The sequence below is a fragment of the Gymnoscopelus braueri genome, assembly GCF_963280865.1.
Source record: "Gymnoscopelus braueri genome assembly, chromosome: 7".
NCBI classification, from domain to species: domain Eukaryota; kingdom Metazoa; phylum Chordata; class Actinopteri; order Myctophiformes; family Myctophidae; genus Gymnoscopelus; species Gymnoscopelus braueri.
The window spans coordinates 44,266,780-44,291,628 of NC_137608.1; the positions used below are offsets into that span (position 1 = coordinate 44,266,780).

At 42.4% G+C, this 24,849-nt stretch overlaps 1 protein-coding gene across 1 annotated transcript in view; it reads left to right on the forward strand.

Annotated features, from left to right (window-relative positions):
- Window positions 1–2,896: 2,896 nt before the first annotated feature.
- LOC308089061 (coiled-coil domain-containing protein 60-like) overlaps window positions 2,897–24,849 on the forward strand; it is a gene marked incomplete at its 5' end in the record, with an annotated part of 72,663 nt that continues 50,710 nt past the window's right edge. Inside the window, 6 exons of the mRNA XM_080433637.1 lie at window positions 2,897–3,172; window positions 7,280–7,282; window positions 10,254–10,358; window positions 19,528–19,716; window positions 20,592–20,669; window positions 22,119–22,195. Of these exons, the coding sequence (XP_080289763.1) occupies window positions 2,897–3,172; window positions 7,280–7,282; window positions 10,254–10,358; window positions 19,528–19,716; window positions 20,592–20,669; window positions 22,119–22,195 (728 nt within the window). The remainder of the gene's footprint in view (window positions 3,173–7,279; window positions 7,283–10,253; window positions 10,359–19,527; window positions 19,717–20,591; window positions 20,670–22,118; window positions 22,196–24,849) is intronic.

Sequence of the window (24,849 nt, forward strand, 5' to 3'; positions counted from 1 at the left end):
TAGTGGTTAAGTAACCTCGGGTCACCAGACTTTCCACCTCGGAGGAAAGCCTGGTATTCGAACTCATTCACTGCCACAATTATTGCTGGCCGCGTTTGCCCACTGCCAGAGGTTTTTCATCGAAAAAAAAAAGTACTCAGGAGCCGAGATACAGACTTTTTAAGTTTTAAGTTAACAAGGAAGTGGATGGGAGTCTAGATCTTCGACAAATCATATCTCCTTGGTCTTTGGGTGAAATGTGAAAAAAAAAATGTAAAAAATGTAAAAAATTAAAATTGGTAAACGGGGAAAAAAAAAACGGCAGGATTGGTAAATGGGAAAAATTACGTTTTTTTACGTCAGTGGCAGTGAATGAGTTAAATGGCCCGTGTGATCCGGTTTAGGCCACGCCTACTGAAAAAGAAAGGGAAAAAACCCTGGGTGTTGCGGGTTCCGGCTTTTTGGCGTTGCTTTGTTTTGGTTCCCCCTGTTAGCATTTAAATGCAAAATCGAGTATAACTACTAGTTTAGTCTCGCCAGTTGCTACAAGTTGGAATAAAGGATGGAAATACCAACCCCTGGTTCCGGCTTGTGCGGGTTCCGGCCACCTGACCGGATCAGAAACCCGAAAATGGTATTGATCCCAGGCTAGTGGTTAAGATGTTTGGCTTCAGTGTCCCCTCCCACGGAAGATACGCTGGTTCGAATCCCGGGCCCCCCCCACACACACACACACACACACACACACACACACACACACACACACACACACACACACACACACACACACACACACACACACACACACACACACACACACACACACACACACACACAATTTCAGTTTGATTTCAGAAGGATTACTATGCCTGAGTTATACTTAGTTATGCGAGTGTCACACACCAGAAATAGCTTGTAGATCTGCTATATTCGGTGCGCGACACCGGTGCCAACTAAGTATAACTCTGGCATTAAGTGTGGCCTCTGTTATCAAGTGTGACAGAGCTGTCAGGGTTCCATTTCAGAGCTGTTTGCCCTGACACCCTGACATACTGTCCACTGGAGCACAAAACCAGCAGAACAGATGCTTGTGTCACTTTGGGAGATGCCTCACCCTGAGATAGCTACTAGTAGGACAGCTTGATGGAGCTTCAATTGGGATTTTGTTGCTGCTGTGGCTGTTTTTAAAAATGGTCTCCACTGTAATCTCTATATTGCTAGAGACTTCCTTTTATTTCCCCATCACAGATGATACCCATGGTGTAGTGAGCCAATAACACTTATTTTGATCCCTTTTTCTTTCAATCATTAAAAGTTTTCCTCAATAAAAGTTGCATTAATCATTCCATTCCCTATTGGCTACTTAAGCTGGTAAAGTCACTATAGTTACTCTTTATTAAAAAAAAGTAACACGAAAAGATCTCTTTCAAAATAAGCTAGTTATTTGCAAGGTTAGCATACATTCTTAGTAAAGGTCAATAATAATTGAGATTAGTCAAATTATTAATCAAATATCTTCTGGATTAAAAAAAAATTGATCTACAAACTCACAACGCATCACAAGACACATTGTGAGCTTATCTCCTTTTCGAGTAGCCTAATTATAAATTAGGCTATAAATTAGAACTATAATTTATTTCAAAATTATAGTCCAAATAGTCCAATAACATGATTCTGAAATGGGCATTCTGCATAATGAGTTGGCTACTAATACTTTTGCTAATTTAAGTAGGCCTATATTTCGCTGCTAATACTTTTTTAGGCCTAATTTGATTTGAGTACGATTTTGAATACAGTATTTTTACACTGTGGTATTGATACTTTTGCTTTAAGTCCATCATCTCATCTCTAGTACTTTCTTCCAGTGTTAACTACAGAGGGCCAGGGATGGAAAGTAACTACTACTACCAAGTACTGTACACATTTGAGGATTACATTATATACATTTTGATACCAATACTTTGGTACTTTTACTCAAGTACATTTTTGAATACCGGACCTTTACTTGTAAAAGAGTATTTCTGCATTTCAGTATTGATTATTTTACTTAAGTAAAACATTTGAGTACTTTTTCCACCACTGCAGAGGGCTACACCATTCTAAAAGCAGTGAAGCTAGCCACAAGCTAGTAGCTACTGAAACTGCTATCTAATTGGCCTATTACAATTAAAGTGATTGCTCCCTAGCTGTGCTGCACACCGACACTTAATTGCTTTGTGGGCTGGACCTCGCTCAGCTGGACCTGAGGGCAGAGGTGTAAAGTAACTAAGTACATTTACTCAAGTACTGTAGCCTACTTAAGTACAATTTTGAGGTATTTCCAATTTTCAGTACTTGTCCACTACATCTCAGAAGAGGCAAATATTGTAATTTACTCACTACAATTATTTGAAAACTTAATTACTAGTTACTTTGTAGATTTTGATTATTATTACAAAACATACACTGACTGTATGTTTTGCAATAATAAAAAACATGACAGTTAGCTGTAACCACTTCAGCCCTATACATTCCAGCCATTTGAAAATATCCATATACAAGCTCACAATGCATTGTGAGCTTGTAGATCTGCTATTTTTGTTATACATTTGAAAACTTGTGAAATGGGACATTCTCCATAATGGGTACTTTCTACTGTTGGTACTTTAAGTACATTTTTGATACCAATACTTTTATACTTTTACTCAAGTACATATTGAATTCCGGACTTTAACTTGTAACAGTACTTCTACATTGCAGTATTGATACTTTTACGTAAGTAAAAAATTTGAGTACTTTTTCCACCACTGCCTTAGGGTCGTTCATTAACGTTACCATGGGAAACAGCTGTAGCACAACAATAATGCAGGAGTTTAGTGGCGAGGAGGAGAAACAGTTTGTTTGTCTGCAAAGTGTTTATAGTCTTAGAAGTGACTCTATGATGACAAATCGAAACTTTGCGCTGGACCCTCGTCGGTTCATACCGATCAATCCTCTCCCGATTTCAACAGCATGTGATGATAAAGTTGCACGGGGCGGTATGGCGTACAGCGGCCGGCATTCCAGCCGACAGCAGCTGCCTCTGACCCGGCAGGGTTCCATGTCTGCGTCCTGGAGGAGACCACCACCATGTGGAGAGGTTGTTGTTGGACAGCCCTGCTGTCTGGAACGCAAAAGACTGGTTCAGGATCAGGCGGACACCTTGGTGGAAAAGGTAGCCTTCTCTCACACACACAGTGTGTGTGTGTGTGTGTTTGTTTGTGTGTGTGTGTGTGTGATCAAAATACACACATTTCATCAGTCATTATGATGCTTTGACTTCATATCAGGATCTATTAAAGGGATATTTCACTTTCAAAAAAACCTTTGGTGATTTTATCGTCTACTCAAGCCTTTGTGAGCCCCCCAGACAGTTTTTAAGTTGCTCGATTCAGTATTTAGATATTTGATATTCATTTTATCAGACACGCCCCCTTCCTATACAAACCCATTGTAACTTCAAACTCCATTTTAACTGTTAGATTCATCAAAAACAACTGTCCTTGGTCAGTGGCGTAACGGAGGGGCAGCAAGTGATGCGGTGCGGAGGGGCCACCAGCAGGGGGGGGGCCCGCCTGCGCTGATACAAATATTTTTACAGCAAAAAAAAAGAAAAAGTTGATTTATATTGGTCAAATAGAACCGAATTAGACCCGAAATTTTTCGCGCGTGTGCGCTTCGCGCGAGGAGGCCCCGCGAGTCTGCGTTACGCCACTGTCCTTGGTTCTGGTGACTCACCCTGCCCTCCTAATGCGTGAGGGGGCCGTGTATTTCCGAGAATTATTTTCATTTATTTCATTTTATTTCTTTATTGTATTAAATTTTTTTAATTTTCAAAAAAAAATATTAAAAATAAATGAAAAAAGTAATTGAAAAAACACGGCCCCCTCGCGTATTAGGGGGGCGGTATGAGTCACCAGAACCAAGGACGGGTGTTTTTGAGGAATCTAACATGTTAAAAATTTAGTTTGAAGTTACATTGGGTTTGTATAGGAACGGGGCGTGTCTGATAAAATTAATATCTAATATCTAAATATTGAATCAAGCAACTTAAAAACTGTCTGGGGTGTTCACAAAAGCCTGAGTAGACGATAAAATCATAAAGTTTTTTTGAAATAAATAACCCTTTAAGTTCATAGGCCTACTAGTTAACTCACTGAACAACCTAGCTCTGGTCCATTGCCCTTCGGGTTCTCGTTTCCCTCTTGTTCCCCTTAAGGCTATGGCCTAGGCTCTCGTTGGGAGTAAAAATAAAAAATACACTTTCGCTACTCACCAAAACAAAGACGGTTTTATGGAGTTGAAAGCCAACTCTACTAAGTAAGAACACTCTGAGCCCCCCACCTCACGTCTAAAATACACGTTTTGGCCAAAATGTAAAATAATCCACCGGAATAAGGAATAAATGGCTTTGCACAACAATGTTAACTATAAAGATAACAATGTTAATAGATTAATAGGCCTATATATTTTTCTGCGGACCCCCATCTGAAAATATTTTGTGCAAGGGACCCCATGATATATTTTTGTTGTTAAAATGTTTCAAAAATATTCAAAAAATCTCACTTTTTCCCCCCAACATTTTTGGAAAATTGCAGATCTACAAGCTCACATGTTGCGATGTAACACGTTGTTAGCTTGTAGATCTGCTATTTTATTCTTTATCTTTAACATTTCTTTTATTTCTTTGTCGTAAACATACAAATCTGCAACAATACATTTTTGTCATAAACATACAAATCTGTAACAATACAAAATACAAAATATACATTTATATTTTGTAGATCTGCGATTTTAAATAGCTGATGTAAGGTGGTAAAACTTAGCCTAGTCTCTTTTTTGGGGGCTTGTTTTCATAGACCTGGCCGCTTGTTTCTCTTGCAAAATCTGGCAACACACTGATTACCTGCATTACACCTGTAGCCTACTAGGAAGGAAGTGGACAGATATTGAATGAAGCAGCAGAAAAGGGCAATGTCGCCGCCCGGAGAAGGGCCAAGAATAAGGTGAATATAGGTTGACCAGAGCTCTGCTCTGATGTCATGATACAATCATTATGCTCATTCATTAATCCGATGGTGTCGCCCGCCAAATATAGAAGATCTACAGGCTCCCAATGTGTCGTGATGCTTGTGGATTGGCTGTTTTTGGTGAGCAACACCAGCTGGATTTACTCACGGGTAGCGGGGAACTCCGCAAGTGATTTAGTTTAGCAAAACCGATAAATTGCGGTCGATAAAGTCTCATTGAACCGCGTAGAGCGAACCGTACGGTTCGGTTTTAAACCGAAAACCGCTGCACCATTAGTGTGTGGATACAGTGATGTCTCTTCAGACTACCTGAATCAATGTAACTCTTGGCACACTATTTACAGTGGAAAGATTTCTCCGGTGTGGAGACGCTGGTGCTTCTTCAGATTACCTAACTCACTGAAACATTTTACAGACCGTTTACAGATGAAAGGTTTTTCTCCTGTGTGGATTTGTTGGTAACCCTTAAGGGCGCGCTCCCACCGCACTTTTATTTTACCTCTGGGGCGGAATCTGCCAATGCTTTGTCAATGCAAATGCGTGGATTCACACAAGAGCGGATCTTTCCGCATGTCGCGCAGACCGTGCGTTTATCTCTACACGACTTGTCCATTTGAAGCATAAAACTGCTGGAGGCAGGAGCTGCTTTTCCCCCTCTGTCCAATCGGGTGAATCGAAGGCGTACCGTCCCAAGACTCGGGAAGCACCATGGTGCTCAAGGCAGAAGGCGGTGCGGGCTACGGGGAGGGTCTTGAAAGTGAGTGACACTCCCATTTTTTTAGAATCCGCTGGCTGCAAAAAACTTTGTCCGCGCACAACCTGCGTTTAACAGCAGCCGACCATGTTTTGGTGGGAGCGCGCCCTAAGGTGATCTAACCTAATGAAACTCTTCTCACATTGTTTACAGAGAAAGGTTTTTCTTCTGTGTGGATACGCTGGTGTCTCTTCAGATTCTTTAACTCACTGAAACTTTTGTCACACTGTTTACAGAGGAAAGGCTTTTCTCCTGTGTGTATTCTTTGGTGACGCTTCAGGTGCTCTAACCTATTGAAACTCTTGTAACATTGTTTACAGAGGAAAGGTTTTTCTCCTGTGTGGATACGATGGTGTGTCTTCAGATGAACGAACTGACTGAAACCCTTGTCACATTGCTTACAGTGGAAAGGCTTTTCTCCTGTGTGGATACGCTGGTGTCTCTTCAGATCACCTAAGTCACTGAAACCTTTGTCACACTGTCTACAGAGGAAAGGTCTTTCTCCTGTGTGGATTCGTTGGTGGTTCCTGAGGTAATCTAACCTATTGAAACTCTTGTCACATTGTTTACAGAGGAAAGGTTTTTCTCCTGTGTGGATAAGCTGGTGTCTCTTCAGACTACATAACTGATTGAAACTCATGTCACATTGTTTACAGAGGAAAGGTTTTTCTCCTGTGTGGATTCGTTGGTGACTCTTCAGGTGATCTAACTTATTGAAACTCTTGTCACATTGTTTACAGTGGAAAGGTTTTTCTCCTGTGTGGATAAGATGGTGTCTCTTCAGACTACCTAACACACTGAAACTTTTTTCACACTGTTTACAGAGGAAAGGTTTATCTCCTGTGTGGATTCGTTGGTGACTCTTCAGGTGATCTAACTTATTGAAACTCTTGTCACATTGTTTACAGTGGAAAGGTTTTTCTCCTGTGTGGATAAGATGGTGTCTCTTCAGACTACCTAACACACTGAAACTTTTTTCACACTGTTTACAGATGAAAGCTTTTTCTCCTGTGTGGATTCGTTGGTGACTCTTCAGGTGATCTAACCTATTGAAACTCTTGTCACATCGTTTACAGTGGAAATGTTTGTTTCCAGTGTGGACATGCTGGTGTATCAAGTCACCTAAAGTGAGGCTCTTATCATCCGGTTTACAGATGTGGGCTTCCTTTCCTGTGCAAGTCAGCAGTTTCTTTAGTTGTTCCCCAAGCTGAGTTGAAGTCTTGCTCAACTGTTGATGACTGTAAGATCTTGTTTTATCGTCTGCGCATCCTTGTTTCTGGCCGGTTAAAGAGGTGGTTATTGGCTGACAGCCGGTGGCTGATGGGATCAGTCCATTCCTCAGCATTTGGGTATGGAAAGATCGGGACGTCACTCCTACCAGGAGTGGTTCGTCAAAGCTCCTTCTAGACATGACTGTGATGTGGACAGTTTGTAGATCTATGGGAGTGGAAGATTTGATCTCTTTCTCTCAGTTCTCTGTTACTCTATTTCTCTCTAGGTGGTACGGATATGAAGTTTGAGGGTTAAAGGCATCTTCTCACCTTTTATATAGGTTGACCAGAGCTCTGCTCTGATGTCATACACAACACAAACTGTTGCCATGTACGCTGTTAAAGTTCCAACATAGAAGAAACCATTTAATAATGGGAGAGATGGTAATGTTGTTAATACTAGACCGGCGCCTTTGGAAATGCATGCCCCACCAGGTTATGCAATACTTGTTGGATGAGTTGTCAGAGTACCCGTTGTCTCTGTGTCCCCTTTTTAGCCATACTGAATCCATTAACTTATCTAAGTTTTAATACAAAACCTTTTTTGTTTTGTTAGGAGACCAAGTGACCTTTTCCAAAACTGGTACTTTTCCACGATTCAAATTCAACAATGGCATAAGTAGTGGATCGTCAAGCTCAAATCTCATCGCTTTGTGCCGCTTGTAGATCTGTTACATTTGATGCTTTTGTTTGACACGGATGATCAAGTAGTGCATTAATTAAAGAAAAAACACAAAAAGTTAAAATATGCTCTCCAATGGAGCCTAGATTAGTTATGTTAATGGACCGCAGAAAAAGCCTTTGACACTGCGGAATGTGTTTTTGCCAGACCCAAGGGGTCGGGCTTACATGAGGCTTTGTACCTGTTTCGTCCATACATGGGCATGGTCCATTTGTCCTCCGGCCCCAGCCAAAAAAGTCTGTCCCCCTTTCGTCCATACATGGGCATACACAGGCTGACACGTCATGTGAAGTCCAGCTTAGCCGTGACGTAGTGCATGTTTTGTACCTGTTTTCTCCATACATGGGCATGCCCCCTTTGTCCTTAGGCATGCCCCCTTTCCTTCAGCTCTAGCCATAAAAGTCTGTCCCCCTTTCGTCATTCTACATATATGGGGATGTCGGAATTTAATTCTTCTTTTCCTCTGCACACACTCTGCAGACACGTCAACCGAAGTCCGGCCATTCAGATGAAGCTCAGGCACTGGCATGAGTAAATGGGCATAGGGAACTATTCATGACATCACTATTATGTCTGTATCTGTTTTCTCCATACATGGGCATGGTCACTTTGTCCCCCGGCCCCAGCCAAAAAAGTCTGTCCCCTTTTCGTCCCCTTTCGTCACGAACTATTCATGACATCCTTATTATGTCACAAAAATGATAAAATGATTTATGCTTTTCAGTTATAAAGTGGTTTGTAGGTGTGTTACATACTAGGACTTCATTCTGGGTCTGGCAGAACCAGGTCTCCTGGTCTTGTTTTATATTCTTGTATGCCGATGATTCTGCTCTGCTGATGTCCCATAAGGAACAATCCACATTGGAGAGTTCCCTGAGTGAGGAATTGACAAATGTTAATTCCTGGCTTATAGATAACAAGTTATCTTTACACACAGGGAAGTCAGAATCAATTCTGTTTGGCTCTAAAATCAAATTAGGAAAGAGCCCTGTTTTCAAGGTCAAATTAAATTCTGACTACATTGAAGCAAAATCATCGGTGAAATACCTGGGATGTATCTTGGAGGGTAACCTAGATGGCCGAAATATGGCCAGCAAGGTATTGAGCAAAGTCTCCGGATTTACTAAATTTCTGGCAAGGACAGCAAGGTACTTGGATAGGGAGACAAAACAGGTGGTGGCCAATTCTCTTATTATGTGCCATTTTGATTTTGCATGTACATCTTGGTTCGAGGGCTTAATGAAATCCCTCAAAACAAAGCTACAGTCAGCTCAGAATAGACTGATCAGGGTCATTCTAGGGTTAGAACCCAGATCCCATATAGGTAGGATCCAGTTTAGAGAACTCAACTGTCTCCCAGTGGAATCCAGGGTAACCATGGCCAGATTGACCATGGTTCATAAGATAATATATGGCGAGGTCCCCATATTTTTAAAGACATGTTTTACTCAGAGAAGCGAAGTACACAATTTTTTCACCAGAGCCAGTGTAGCAGATGTGAGCCATCCGGCTTTTAAAAGTAAAATAGGTAGGGAATCATTTACTTACATAGGAGCCACACAGTGGAATGACCTCGAAAACAGTGTCAAACTGACAACCAATCTGAGGACTTTTAAATACAAAACTAAATCATGTCTATTAGAAAAGGTTCCCCTATAGAGGGTCTTTAGACTAGGAAAGATAAGGTAGCACTTGTTTGTGTACTGTGTATGTTACATGTGTTCTTGTATTGTTTGTATGTATGTACTGTGAATGTTACTTGAGTTTAGTATTGTTGTGTACTGGGTCTGTACTGTGTATGTCACTTGTGTCTATGTAGTGTTTCGGTAGTTACATGTGTTTTGTATTGTAATGTATTTTTAACGTATTGATTGTTAATTGTAAGAGGACCTCAACGGAAATAAGTCTCAGGACTTTCTTGTGTTATCCTCGAACTGCGGTGACCATGTGGTTTTGGCTTTTCAAATAAATCAAATCAAATCAAATATAGAGCACCCAAAGCACAGATCCTTACAAATGGGATTTTATCAAAACCTTTCTATTTGGTAAGAGGAAGCAGACAAGGTTGCCCATTATCACCATTATTATTTGCTATCGCTATTGTATCATTGGCAGCCGCTATCAGAACAAACTCAGAAATTAAGGGATAAAATTTGGTATGGAGGAGACTAAAGTATCTTTATATGCTGACGATTTATATATATCTCTAAACCAGATCAGTCTCTTCCAGAACTATTTAACACAATAAAATAATGTAGCATCCTATCAGGAAACAAACCTAACTACGAAAAAACGGAAGTAATGCCATTAAATAGTCACACCGACCTTCATACTTTTCAACTGTTATCCAAATTCAAATGGCAACCAAAGGGATTAAAATATTTAGGAATTGCTGTCACATGACTTGAATAAAGCCTACCAAGCTAATTACATACCGCTGTTGGAGAAGGCTAAAAGTGATTTTCAAAATGCCCTGTAAACGTGGAACCAATGCTAAGTTGTGTTTACCTCCTCTCCAGGTGCGTACTGTCTCGGCCAAGGCGCTAGGGGCCATGGTGAATGGGTACGGGAGAGCCAGCCTGCTGCCTTGGCTCATGGAAACCCTGGCCTCAGAGCAGAGCTCTGTAGATTTCTTCTTTGGGTATTCAAAAATAGCAGATATGCAAGCTCTGCAAATTTTAGAAAAATCGGCGACATTTTGTGCAAATCTTTGAATATATATATACTAGAAGTTCGGGCCGCTTCGCAGCCCTCACATCCAGCGTCCACCTCACATCTCACATCCACCTCACAGCTAGTTGCACCAGTGATCCAACTGATATGGCCATATATGGAGATCTCTATCTGTCATTCCTTGTCCGTTTTATGGGCATATATTGAGATCTCTGTATCTGTCAGTCGTTGTCCTGTTTATGGCCATAATATAATGCTGACTGATTTGTTAGGGCCTGATGCCATGATGACACATTGAGGTTACACAACACAGTCCATATTTTGCTGTAGCTGCATTGGAAAGTCCTTTCCAATGCAATGGTTGACCCCTGATTTCCCCAGCTGGTTTTTCACTGCCCTACACTCTGAGCCCCCCACCTCACGTCTAAAATACACGTTTTGGCCAAAATGTAAAATAATCCACCGGACAGAGAGACACTTCCTGGTTCAGAGATGTTTTGACGGAACAGCGTTTCTAACGTTACAGAGCCGAATAACACCCAATGAGACTAGTTTGTAAGGTGTAATGCGATCCTCTGACCTGTGTGGCAGTAGCGAGTTGGTGCCATGATGGCGCTGCCGAAGATTAAAAAAAACTTAAAAAGTAGTCTCCGTCCGGTGGATTATTTTACATTTTGGCCAGTGTATTTTAGACGTGAGGTGGGGGGCTCAGAGTGTTCCCACTTAGTAGAGTTGGCTTTCAACTCCATAAAACCGTCTTTGTTTTGGTGAGTAGCGAAAGTGTATTTTTTTTTTTTACTCCAGACAAGAGCCTAGTGGTGCGAGAGCATTGGCTCGAAAGTCCCATAGCCTTAAGGGGTACAAGAGGGAAACGAAAGAGAACCCGAAAGGCAATGGACCAGAGCTATGAACAACCTGATCTCACACAACTTAGTATACATTGCACGGAGTGTCATTCCGTGTATAGACAACTGGAAAACCCCCAAATCCGCGCATAGCCGCCTCGCATCTCCCCCATTGACTAAATAATTTAGGAGGCGCGCAGTCTCGAGTGAACTGGAGCCACGTGAGGGGCCACCGAGTGAGCTAAAGCGAACGAGTTGCCGTCCCGAACGTTGCGACGTTCGCTTGAGCCTACTCAGCGCCGTTTGAGTTATGTACCCATAGGCACAGAATCGTACATTTTGTCGTGGGGACTGCTCTGCACTGAAACATGTCACACTGTTTACAGATGAAAGTTTTTTTTCCTGTGTGGATTTGTTGGTGACCCTTCAGGTGATCTATATTCACCTTATTCCTCACGCCCAGGAAGTAGGTTGGAAGGTAGGGGAGTAGAGGGGGTTGGGACATAGATATAGAAACCTAGATACCTCATTGGCCGCTGCAGTTCGTTGGAGTGACCTGTATCGTGGCCGCCATATTAGCACGCTGCCACTCAAAGTGACTACAGGCCAATCACAGCGCGTTGACTACTGGCCAATCACAGTGCGTCTTTTCCAGTACTTGTCAGGATAAAGTTGTCCCTCCCCCACCTGCCTCTGATTGGCCTACTGGTTCTGGGGACTGTACGAGCAAAGAGGGACGGGTCAGGATTTAATTCATAAATGTAAGTTTGCTCATCCTGGCGCTTCATTCACTATTTCAGGAATAAATGGCTTTGCACTACAATGTTAACTATACTGTAAAGATAACGATGTGGCCATCCACATTGATGAATTGTCTATTCTTATATTCTGTGTTATTCTATACCTGCATATTATTCTATGCATGTATATTTTCATCCACGGCTCTGGTCCAGCTGTATGAAACGTCATAAATGATCGTGGAATTTTCCGTCGCTTTGAAATGACGCTAGAGTGCGTTCCGATCCTGTGAGGCCAACGGGTCTCCGTCCTCGCATTTAATCCTCTCCTCCTCGCAGGGGCGGGGCTTAGTCGCGAGTGAAGGACGCGAGGAGAGTGAGCGAGTGACCGAGTTTGGGGGATTGGAATTCAGCTTATGGGTTGGGAGCCCCATATCAATGGGTTTCCTGTTTACCAGTGTTGATTCTTAGTTGCTTATTTTGGCTTGCTTCCTAATGTCTTTTTAACGAGTGGTTCCCACATTTCTTTCATTTCAAGGACCCCCAGATTAATATGTATTTTTCTGCGGAACCCCATCTGAAACATTTTGTGCAAGGGACCCCATAATAGATTTTTGTTGTTTCAAAAATATTCAAAACATCTCACTTATTCCCCCAACATTTTTGGAAAAAGCTCACAACATGTTGCAATGTAACGCGTTGTTAGCTTGTAGATCTGCTATTTTATTCTTTGTCTTTAACATTTTTTTTTTCTTTGTCGTAAACATACAAATCTGCAACAATTTATTTTTGTCATAAACATACAAATCTGTAACAATACAAATACAAAATACAAAATATACATTTATATTTTGTAGATCTGCGATTTTCAAATAGCTGATGTAAGGTGGTAAAACTTAGCCTAGTCTCTTTTTTGGGGGCTTGTTTTCATAGACCTGGCCGCTTGTTTCTCTTGCAAAATCTGGCTACACACTGATTACCTGCATTGCACCTGTAGCCTACTAGGGAGGAAGTGGACAGATATTGAATGAAGCAGCAGAAAAGGGCAATGTCGCCGCCCGGAGAAGGGCCAAGAATAAGGTGAATATAGGTTGACCAGAGCTCTGCTCTGATGTCATGATACAATCATTATGCTCATTCATTAATCCGATGGTCGCCCGCCAAATATAGAAGATCGCCGCTCCCAATTTGTCGTGATGCTTGTGGATTGGCTGTTTTTGGTGAGCAACACCAGCTGGATTTACTCACGGGTAGCGGGGAACTCCGCAAGTGATTTAGTTTTGCAAAACCGATAAATTGCGGTCGATAAAGTCGCATTGAACCGCGTAGAGCGAACCGTACGGTTCGGTTTTAAACCGAAAACCGCTGCACCATTAGTGTGTGGATACAGTGATGTCTCTTCAGACTACCTGAATCAATGTAACTCTTGGCACACTATTTACAGTGGAAAGATTTCTCCGGTGTGGAGATGCTGGTGCTTCTTCAGATTACCTAACTCACTGAAACATTTTACAGACCGTTTACAGATGAAAGGTTTTTCTCCTGTGTGGATTTGTTGGTGACCCTTAAGGGCGCACTCCCACCGCACTTTTATGTTACCTCTGGGGCGGAATGTGCCAATGCTTTGTCAATGCAAATGCGTGGATTCACACAAGAGCGGATCTTTCCGCATGTCGCGCAGACCGTGCGTTTATCTCTACACGACTTGTCCATTTGAAGCATAAAACTGCTGGAGGCAGGAGCTGCTTTTCCCCCCTCTGTCCAATCGGGTGAATCGAAGGCGTACCGTCCCAAGACTCAGGAAGCACCATGGTGCTCAAGGCAGAAGGCGGTGCGGGTTACGGGGAGGGTCTTGAAAGTGAGTGACAGGTGCGTCACTCCCATTTTTTTGAATCCGCTGGCTGCAAAAAACTTTGGCCGCGCACAACCTGCGTTTAACAGCAGCCGACCATGTTTTGGTGGGAGCGCGCCCTAAGGTGATCTAACCTAATGAAACTCTTCTCACATTGTTTACAGAGAAAGGTTTTTCTTCTGTGTGGATACGCTGGTGTCTCTTCAGATTCTTTAACTCACTGAAACTTTTGTCACAGTGTTTACAGAGGAAAGGCTTTTCTCCTGTGTGTATTCTTTGGTGACGCTTCAGGTGTTCTAACCTATTGAAACTCTTGTAACATTGTTTACAGAGGAAAGGTTTTTCTCCTGTGTGGATACGATGGTGTGTCTTCAGATGAACGAAATGACTGAAACCCTTATCACATTGCTTACAGTGGAAAGGCTTTTCTCCTGTGTGGATACGCTGGTGTCTCTTCAGATTACCTAACACACTGAAACTTTTGTCACATTGTTTACAGAGGAAAGGTTTATCTCCTGTGTGGATTCGTTGGTGACTCTTCAGGTGATCTAACTTATTGAAACTCTTGTCACATTGTTTACAGTGGAAAGGTTTTTCTCCTGTGTGGATAAGATGGTGTCTCTTCAGACTACCTAACACACTGAAACTTGTTTCACACTGTTTACAGATGAAAGCTTTTTCTCCTGTGTGGATTCGTTGGTGACTCTTCAGGTGATCTAACCTATTGAAACTCTTGTCACATCGTTTACAGTGGAAATGATTGTTTCCAGTGTGGACATGCTGGTGTATATTCAAGTCACCTAAAGTGAGGCTCTTATCATCCGGTTTACAGATGTGGGCTTCCTTTCCTGTGCAAGTCAGCAGTTTCTTTAGTTGTTCCCCAAGCTGAGTTGAAGTCTTGCTCAACTGTTGATGACTGTAAGATCTTGTTTTATCGTCTGCGCCTTCTTGTTTCTGGCCGGTTAAAGAGGTGGTTATTGGCTGACAGCCGGTGGCTGATGGGATCAGTCCATTCCTCAGCATTTGGGTATGGGAATATCGGGACGTCACTCCTTCCAGGAGTGGTTCGTCAAAGCTCCTTCTAGACATGACTGTGATGTGGACAGTTTGTAGATCTATGGGAGAGGAAGATTTGATCTCTTTCTCTCGGTTCTCTGTTACTCTATCTCTCTCTAGGTGGTACGGATATGAAGTGGGAGGGTTAAAGGCATCTTCTCACCTTTTATATAGGTTGACCAGAGCTCTGCTCTGATGTCATACACAACACAAACTGTTGCCATGTACGCTGTTAAAGTTCCAACATAGAAGAAACCATTTAATAATGGGAGAGATGGTAATGTTGTTAATACTAGACCGGCGCCTTTGGAAATGCATGCCCCACCAGGTTATGCAATACTTGTTGGATGAGTTTTCAGAGTACCCGTTGTACCCTATGTCTCTGTGTCCCCTTTTTAGCCATACTGAATCCATTAACTTATCTAAGTTTTAATACAAAACCTTTTTTGTTTTGTTGGAGACCAAGTGACCTTTTCCAAAACTGGTACTTTTCACGATTCAAATTCAACAATGGCATAAGTAGTGGATCGTCAAGCTCACAGCTAGTTGCACCAGTGATCCAACTGATATGGCCATATATGGAGATCTCTATCTGTCATTCCTTGTCCGTTTTATGGGCATATATTGAGATCTCTGTATCTGTTGTCCTGTTTATGGCCATAATATAATGCTGACTGATTTGTTAGGGCCTGATGCCATGATGACACATTGAGGTTAGACAACACAGTCCATATTTTGCTGTAGCTGCATTGGAAAGTCCTTATATGGTTATGGCTGATCATGATGACGTGAGCTTGACGATGTGGTCCCATCCTCCCTTAAGGACATTTTGAAATAGGAAGGTGTGTGGAAATATTGGGCCTTAAATGTACTGTAATTAAGGGGGGAAAAGTATTATATGTATTTAGCCCCTCATTTCTAATGGGAATGTACATATGAAATGAAATATAAAAGCAAAAAGAAATGCATCTAAAATAAATGGTGGGCAGTGTTGTCAGGGGCCCACTGTTCCGGTTACCCAAGCCAGCCCCCTATTGCAACGGTGAAATGGCAGTATAAATGATGTCTCGGGGGCGTCTGTTAAAAGCCAGGCTGACGGCTTGTGTTGGTAACTGGAATACTCGCCCCAAAACACGCTCGCCCCCATGATTTTCGCGGACCAGCGGTTCTTTTGTTCTTCTATTTGTTTTACTGAGGATAAGGTTAGAAATAAGTTTAGGGTTAGCCAAAGTTTCACTGAGGTTAGGAATAAGGTTAGATTTTGGCACCGTTTTACTGAGGTTACATTTAGGAAAATAGGTTAAGGCATAGTTTACTGAGTTTACATTTAGGAATACCAGTTGAATACTGCCGGATTTCCCCTGGGGCGACTGTGTTTTGGGGGCGAGCGCTTTGGTATTCCTTGTGTTGACAAAGACATTAAGTAAGTCGAGGCGCGCATGCACACGCACATGCACACGCACACGCACACGCACGCACACACACACACACATACACATACACATACACATACACATACACATACACATACACATACACAACACACACACACACACAACAGAGGAAAAGTTATAAAGAGTTATAATATATCGGGATGATTTGTATTCCTATCTTATAAATTAAATATAACACACACACTTGGGTTGTCTGGCCGCTCGGTAATGTTACATCGCGAGTGCGATCCTAAATTGAATGGTTTCTTGACTGAAAAACACACACACACACACACACACACACACACACACACACACACACTCGGGTTGTCTGGCCGCTTGGTAATGTTCATCGCGATTCTAAATTGAATGGTTTGTTTTGTTGCGTGCGACGCAGCGTGAGCGAGGTGGTGGGTTGACTGTTTGTTTGTCGTTGGAACAGCGTGACCGTGTCCTAACCAGTTCCATATAACTTCCATTGACCGATGTGGAATTATTTAGGAGAACTACTCGTGTGTGTGTGTGTGTGTGTGTGTGTGTGTGTGTGTGTGTGTGTGTGTGTGTGTGTGTGTGTGTGTGTGTGTGTGTGTGTGTGTGTGTGTGTGTGTGTGTGTGTGTGTGTGTGTGTGTGTGTGTGTGTGTGTCCTCTCTCATTTCATGGCAGGCTTACTATCTCTACTTCTTCTATAGCGTCCCAGTTGCTCATTGGGGCCTCACAGAGCGGTCCCATCTAAGCTCCGTCACTTCATCTGCTTTTAATGGACACTGATCCTCCTCTTCTTTCACACACACACATCAAGACCATCAAGTGGGTCACACAACAAATCAAATCCCCTCCCACCGTCCAAAAATATATTTCACCCTCCAACCCAAAGCATAAATATGTGACCTAGTTAACTTCAGCTGGCCCCGCTGGCTTTCATGTCCAATGGGATTTCTGGGATGTTGTCACAAGCCCCAGTGGCTATACATCAGTGGTTCTCAAAGTGGGTTCCGGGGAACCCCAGGGGTCCTTGAGGGGGGGCTCCAGGGGGTCCCCATTAACATGAGGAACAGTTTAAACACTTTGAAAATAGCCAATCTCACAACACGTTGCACTGTGACACGTTGTGAGCTTGTAGAGCTGCTGTTTTGGAAGAAATTGTGAAACATTTTGAAAGATTGTAAGACATTTTGAATAATTTTAAGCATTTGTACCAACACAAATCTTCCCCTATGGGGGTCCCCTGCATAAGATATTCTCAAATCTGGGTCCCGCGGCATGATACATCAATTTGGGGGTCCTTGACATGAAAGTGTTTGAGAACCACTGGGCTACATCATTGAGTCACTTTGTTTGTCCGATTACAGAGAAGCAAGGACAGGTGGGTTCCATTTGTCTCCCAAAAACCTGCTCCTCTAACAAAATGCATCCAAAATAAGACATAACCGCTGCCATTTGCGAAATGATTACAGTCACCTGTGCTTGGAGGGCGGGAGACGGAGGCCGCCACAGCCAATCGCGATGGTGGCGTAGATTAGCGGCTAATACATCAAGGGGGATGAAGTGTCATACGGATGGTTTGTTCCCGTGGACAATGCATTCATCATAGTTATTGTGGGCCCGGCTCAGTTGCTGAGGCAGGCAGGCTGGCCGGGCCAGCAGAGAAGCGTGGTCCATATCACAAGTGACACATCAGAATAGAGTGGCTTATCTGCACGCAGTTTTGGAATGCCGAAGCCTGTAGAAGTTACTGCAGTCCGGAGGGAGTCGGCTATATTATGGCAGTGGTTCTCAAACTGGGGTCTGGGGGCCCTTTTAAAGGATTCCAGGGGGTCCTTACTAAAACGAGGAACAGTTTAACCACCGTAAACCTATTTTATACTATTTTATTATAAAATATTTGATAATAGCTGACGTCGCAATGTGAGAAATTGTAGTTAGAATTTTTTATATAAATAGATTTATAAATATTGGCCTTTTGGAATAAAATGTAATTTTGTTCAATCTGTATGGTAGAGTATGTTAATACAATATTATTTATACAGTTGGGGTGGTTGTATTTTGTCTCCCTGCTTTTCTATTGAAATTTAGATCGTGTCAAAGGTCATGTCTCACCTAGACACAGGATCTGACACGAATTTTGACCTGATGGTCAAGATTCAATGTATTCCTTGAGCAAGCAGGCCGGCTCTATTAGCTCAATGGTAAAAATGTCAGCACTTGCGCAGGAAACCGGGTTCAAATCTGGGGTAGAAGAGGAAAGTTACATAGTGCAGCTTTTAAAGTTATGTTGCCAGATCTGCTGTATGTTATTTTCCAATGTCCAATAATAAAAACACAAATCGTTAATTGGCAAGTATTTGTATGACAATTAATCGTCAACTGAAATGTTTAGGTAGTTACCACTGTAGTGTGTCTGTGACTCTATAGCGAACAAGAACAGCCTGTACATACCGTACACACTACTGTAAATCAGCAACGAGGCAATCTCATCTAGCATTTTCTGCTTTATTGACCTTGTCAGTGGAATTGTGTTGCTAGGGAACAAACAGCTTGGGTTCACCAAGTGTATTTACTGCCAGCTACTGATATTCACACACATACTGCAACAGGAAATAAACTTGGACCCGAATGTTTACGTTGTCAAGTGTGAAAAGGTCTTCTACGTATAGAACTGCGTTCAGTTTGATTAAACTCTCTTCTCTGTTGTTAAGACGTGTGTGTGTGTGTGTGTGTGTGTGTGTGTGTGTGTGTGTGTGTGTGTGTGTGTGTGTGTGTGTGTGTGTGTGTGTGTGTGTGTGTGTGTGTGTGTGTGTGTGTGTGTGTGTGTGTGTGTGTGTGTGTGTGTGTGTGTGTGTGTGTGTGCACGAGTGACTGTGCTTCGTGGTACATGTGTGTTCTTGCATACATTTCAGTAACATTCGAAGTGAAATTAGCTTATCCCCTCTAGACTGGCCCTGAGTTGGCGCTGTACTTCGACTGCTTTTTCCCCGTCTACAGTACACCCAATCTCTTTTCCAAAAAATAGCCGATCTACTAGCCTAGATTGGCTATTCTTGGCTAATGTTCCTCCTCAGAATATGGATGCTGGGGTTCAAGTGGTTAACTGTGTGTTCAGCGGTCTCCGGGCTGGGTAGCAGGGAGGCAACAACAGCACGGCAGTGTCCCGGTTTGACTTGAAAAGAGATTTGCGGTAAATGAGCTCATCCATCAGCCAGGAGCGCGTGGGGACAAGGGGGATGATGAGGAGGAGAAGGAGGGGACGCAGAAGATGAAGAGGGACGCTGGTGGGGGTCAGCCCAGGGGCCAGTCGGAGCCCGGGACGACGGGCGGCTCAGGGAGAGGTCTCAGGCAGAGGCACGCAAAGGATGCCTCGTGGTTGAAAAATGAGTTGACGTCCCCGGTATCTCCGTGCTCTCTCTGTCACCTTCCTCTTCCTTTTGGATTGTGTAGCCAGAGGACATCAAAGTCGTTGCCTGGTTTTTTTTAGGTCCCTTGTCCGGTTCAACTGTCGCAATATCCGCGTGCGTCGTCGCAATGTTGTGACATCTAGAGGATGTTTTTTTATTTTTATTTTAAGGCCACCAGTGAGTCTGTTTACTTTCTGTCAGGCAACAAATATGTATTGAAGCCAGCAAGGCAGTGTTGTGAATGCCTAAATCAGTATAAGATGCATAAACACTTAAGCCCTAATTTAACCCATTAAAACCGGGAACGCATCTGTGTCATTTTCAATTTTTTGGGGGATATTCAAAAATAGCAGATATACAAGCTCATAGCGTGGCACTCGGTGCCGCGCTACGAGCTTGTAGATCTGCTATATTTTTTAAATCGTGAAAATGTGTGCAAATTTTTGAATATATGTATTTTTATTTGTAACTCAAATCTTTTCTTCTGGGGTCCCTGGAATAAAATGTTTTGAGATGGGGGTCCGTGGCCAAATTACATATCATTTTGGGGGTCCTTGACTTGAAAAAGTTTGAGAACCACTGATATAGCTGTTAGGATTTAGAAGACATTTTGTAGAATCGGCCTGAGCAGGCCTTAATGGGTTACAATGTTACACACACACACACACACACACACACACACACACACACACACGTCACAAGCACGCACACACGTACACACGCGCACGTAGACACTGATTACCAGACGGCCTCTCTACCCACTCAGCCCCTCATGTATCCCAACCAAACCACCAGGTATTTGTTCAACGCTAAATTTCTGATGAACTTATCATGACTGGTCAGCCATGCTCTCTCCTCTGTTTCCTAGGCTGAGAGGGAAGCCCCGCCCCAGACAGAGGAGCAGTCCCTTCACAACGACCCTCCACATTCCACAACAGGAAGTAAGGTGTGACCGTGGATCATTAAACCCACATTTATACCATTCCCTCACCCTCTTATCTCATGAGCTTGTAGTTGTAGCTTGTCCCAGTGGTGGACAGTAACAAAGTAGATACATTTACTTGAGTACTGTACTTCAGTCCATATTTTTGTATACTTTTGACTCCACTACATTTCTAGGAAGGGAAAAAGTACGTTATGATTTAACCAGGCTTATTTCAAAGAGAGTGAAAATAGCCAGCCGCAGATCTACAATCTCGAGCCTGTATATCAGCGATTTTCATTATCTTTGACATTTTGGGGAAAGTTTTGAATTATTTTTGTCTTTCTAAATTTCACTATATGTATTAATGTTAAAAAGATAATGTACTCAAGTATTTTAAAATCATATACTTTTGAGCACTTCTTTTTTTTAAACGAGTACTAATATTTGACCAGGAATATCTATATTTTGACTCAATTACTGGAGTAGAGTACTTACTGTAGTCCACCACTGCTCTTATCTTCTGAGCGTGTACAGTGTATATAGATTCATCCATTTATCTTGGCTGAGTAAAGGAGCAGCTGGAGTATTTATTTTTCAATTCAGTGCACTCAATTATTTAGGGATTAACAGGCCGATTATCTGTCATTTCCATGAGTGATGTCACATTAGAGACGCAATATTTACAAGCTGGACCGCTGCCCAGCGTGACACTTTGGAGGTCACACACGAGGACAAGGCGAGTGCTTTTATGGGCAAAAGAAAAACATTAGCGCCACCTTTATTCAATTTCAGAACAGGGGTGGACGGTGTTGTAAAACATTGGTTCTCAAAGTGGGGTCCTTGGGGGGGGGGGGGGGATAGCATCACAATCATTTCAACCACTTTTTAAAAAAACATATTTTATACTTTGGCTATTCAAAAATAGCAGATCTACAAGCTCATAGCTACTGTATGAGCTTGTAGATCTGCTATTTTTGAAAAATCTTGAATATTTGTGCAAATCTTTGAGTGTATATATATATATAGCGAACATTTTTAACACAAATCTTTTCTTCTGGGGGTTCCTGGCACAAACTCTTTTCAGATGGCCGTCCGCGGCCAAGTACATATTAATTTGGGGGGGTCCTTGACTTGAAAAGGTTTGAGAAGCACTGGTGTAAAAGATGTAGACCAGGGATTCTCAACATCTGGTCCACCTCCAGGGGTCTAATTAATGGACCCTTATGGGTCTCCAACTCTGAGGCTTGGAGACAAACTATAAAATAGGGCTCAAGTGGCTCAATTACGGTATAATTTAAAAAAAAAAGATTTTTTGATATAAAAAAGCAAATGATCAATAAAACATGCTTTCGATTATTTGATTTATGGAAAACGTACTCGATAGAATATTGGCTTAGAAAAAAATGTTTCAGGCCTAGAGACGATTGTGCTTTTTGACTGTGTTGAACGTGTGTGTGTGTTTGCTTCCAGAGTGTGCCATTCCACACTGCCCAGGCCGCTAAAAGAGAAGACAGCATATCCCTGAGGAAACATCTGAGCCATGCTAGGTGAGCCTTCCCTCTCCTTTTCCTTCTGTTTAGCACAGTGCTTCTCAAAGGTTTTCATGGACCGCCACATTAGTATGGATTTAGCTGTGGACCCCCATCTGAACATATTTTGTGCCAGGGACCCCTTATACAAAATGTGTGTTGCTAAAATATTTTTAAACGTATTCCAAAAAAAATTATTGCAATATTTTCAGCTTTAAGGTTAAAAATGGCATTTCTTTTGTAAAAATCAGTTTTGAGATCTGACGGTGGCATTTGCTCTGGCGTGCATACGTGTGCGCGTGTGTGTGTGTGTGCATGACTGTTTGAACCTTTGTGTGTGTGTATGTATGTATGTGGGTGTATGTGTACTGTAGTGTGTGTGTGTGCGTCTGACCCGATAACCCCGCCACAGGCGTCAGAGACGGCAGCCTCTCGGGGGCAGCCAGGAGAGCCTGCAACCACATGACATTTCTGACAGCCTCTGATAGAGCCCATAGTGCTGAATTATTCATACAGGTGTTATTGGGAAAGGTTGCCTTTTTCGCAGGGAAGAAACAATCCCCCTAATGAATATGCTAGTTGCTGATTTTCCCCAGCATTTTCTTGAGTAGGCTACTGTACGTAAAGGACGACTTCACCCATTTTCAACCTATCTTCATGTAATTGGTCCTCACTAATGCTCATGATAATATGGTACCATTTTCTTCTACTCGGTCTGTGCCTCAGAGGACGGCTGTGGACAGTTCAGAAACCCGCCTAACAGTGACGTCATCGATGGGGAATCCAAGCTACAGGCTTTTATTCTTGGAAATGTTGCCTGCTAGAATAGAAGCCATTGTGCTTGTGTTTATAAAGAAATTAATAAAAAATGTGAAATCTTGTTTAAAAATAAAAAATAAACCTGCCTAACGATTTCACTGGTAGGCGGGTTTCTGAACTGTCCACAGCCCTCCTATGAGACACAGACCGAGTAGACAAAAATGGTACGAACCAATTATATGAAGAAAGGTTGAATGCTTTTTTTGGATACTTGACGTTCACTCCACTACATTTCAAACACAAATCTTCTTCTTTTGAGTTCCCTACATTTCTAAGAAGGGAAAAAAGTACATAATTAACCACTTAAGTCTAGAAATTTGACTTTCACTTAGTAATATTTGAAAAGGAGTCTATACTTTGACTTAAGTACTGGAGTTGAATACTTTGTCCCCCACTGGCAGTGATTGAGCAGGGCTTTTGGGGGATTCCAATGGAGTCATTATTTAGTCAACAAGAACTACACCAAAATAGCAGATCTACATGCTCGAGCTTGTAGATCAGCTATTTCTGCTACTTTTGCTTGACACTGTCATGCACATGGATTAGTTCTCAGTCGCTACGACTGATTTCAGTCATTTTGATTCCATAGAGTCGGATGTCTTTTGGCTTTCGTCTAAAGCAGGAGTTCTCAAACTTTTTGTACCAGAACCCCATTTTATGGGTGATTTTTTTAACATTGCTGCTTTATATATGAATATTTATTAGAAAATGAAATTACAGCAGTGATTCCTGCTGATTTGTAGGCCTATCTTATCAACAAAATTAATGAATTATATTGTAGCGCCGCTGCAAAAAACTTGGTCGCGACTTGCCCCCACGTGAAGTTTCCTGACGCAGCTGAGACTGCTGACTGAGTTGGAGAACAGGGTTCGATTCCAGCTCGGGGCACTAGAACGCAACAATATCAATAAAAGCAGCGACGTGTTTCTGTACACACATTTGTAAAGTAAAAAGAAGCATATTTAGAACCACCTGAGTTTCTTAATCCAGCTCTCGATTTTATCTTTGGCCACTGACCGTCCGTGTTTTTCTCTATCCCGGCCGGCAGCTGCTGCTGGTTGGGTTGTGAGCATGACCTGCCCGCTCGTACTGTTATCGCAATCCGTAAATTGAATGGTTTGTTGACTCAAATGCTTATTGTGTTTGCTGGCACACAGGCTACAACAGATAAAATGTACACAGTCAGTGACCCCTCCAGCGCCAATTTACCAGTGTTAATTTAACTCAGAGAGGGTACAAATGGAACCAAATGGACCCGTGGTCCATGTATTTAGCCTCCTGCTCTCGGAGTTACGAAAACTAGTTACGAAAACTCTTTTAAGCCACCCGGCACCTGCTCCTATTGAACTTCATTCCTGCTATACTGTATGACTATAATGTTTATGAACAGCTAAATCAGTTCTGTGTGCCTCTGCAAGGGCTTGTGTGTGTGTGTGTTGTCTTTCCTGTGTTGCTGCTGCTGAATGATAATACCAAAACATCTGTGTGTGTGTGTGTGTGTGTGTGTGTGTGTGTGTGTGTGTGTGTGTGTGTGTGTGTGTGTGTGTGTGTGTGTGTGTGTGTGTGTGTGTGTGTGTGTGTGTGTGTGTGTGTGTGTGTGTGTGTGTGTGTGTGTGTGTGTGTGTGTGTGTGTGTGTGTGTGTGCCTAAAAATATTTTCAGTCCTCAGATTTATTTGTGTTTTAATCCATGCCTGCTACAAAGTAGGGCGTTCATTCATGAAAAAAAAAACATAAAAGTTGTATGTATGGAGATGCAAGGTTTCTGCTCAAAAGCGACGGGTTGACCCAATCAGAGCACACGCAGCACCCAGGAAGAAAGCTCATAACGGCATCTTGCATAGAGCATTATGGG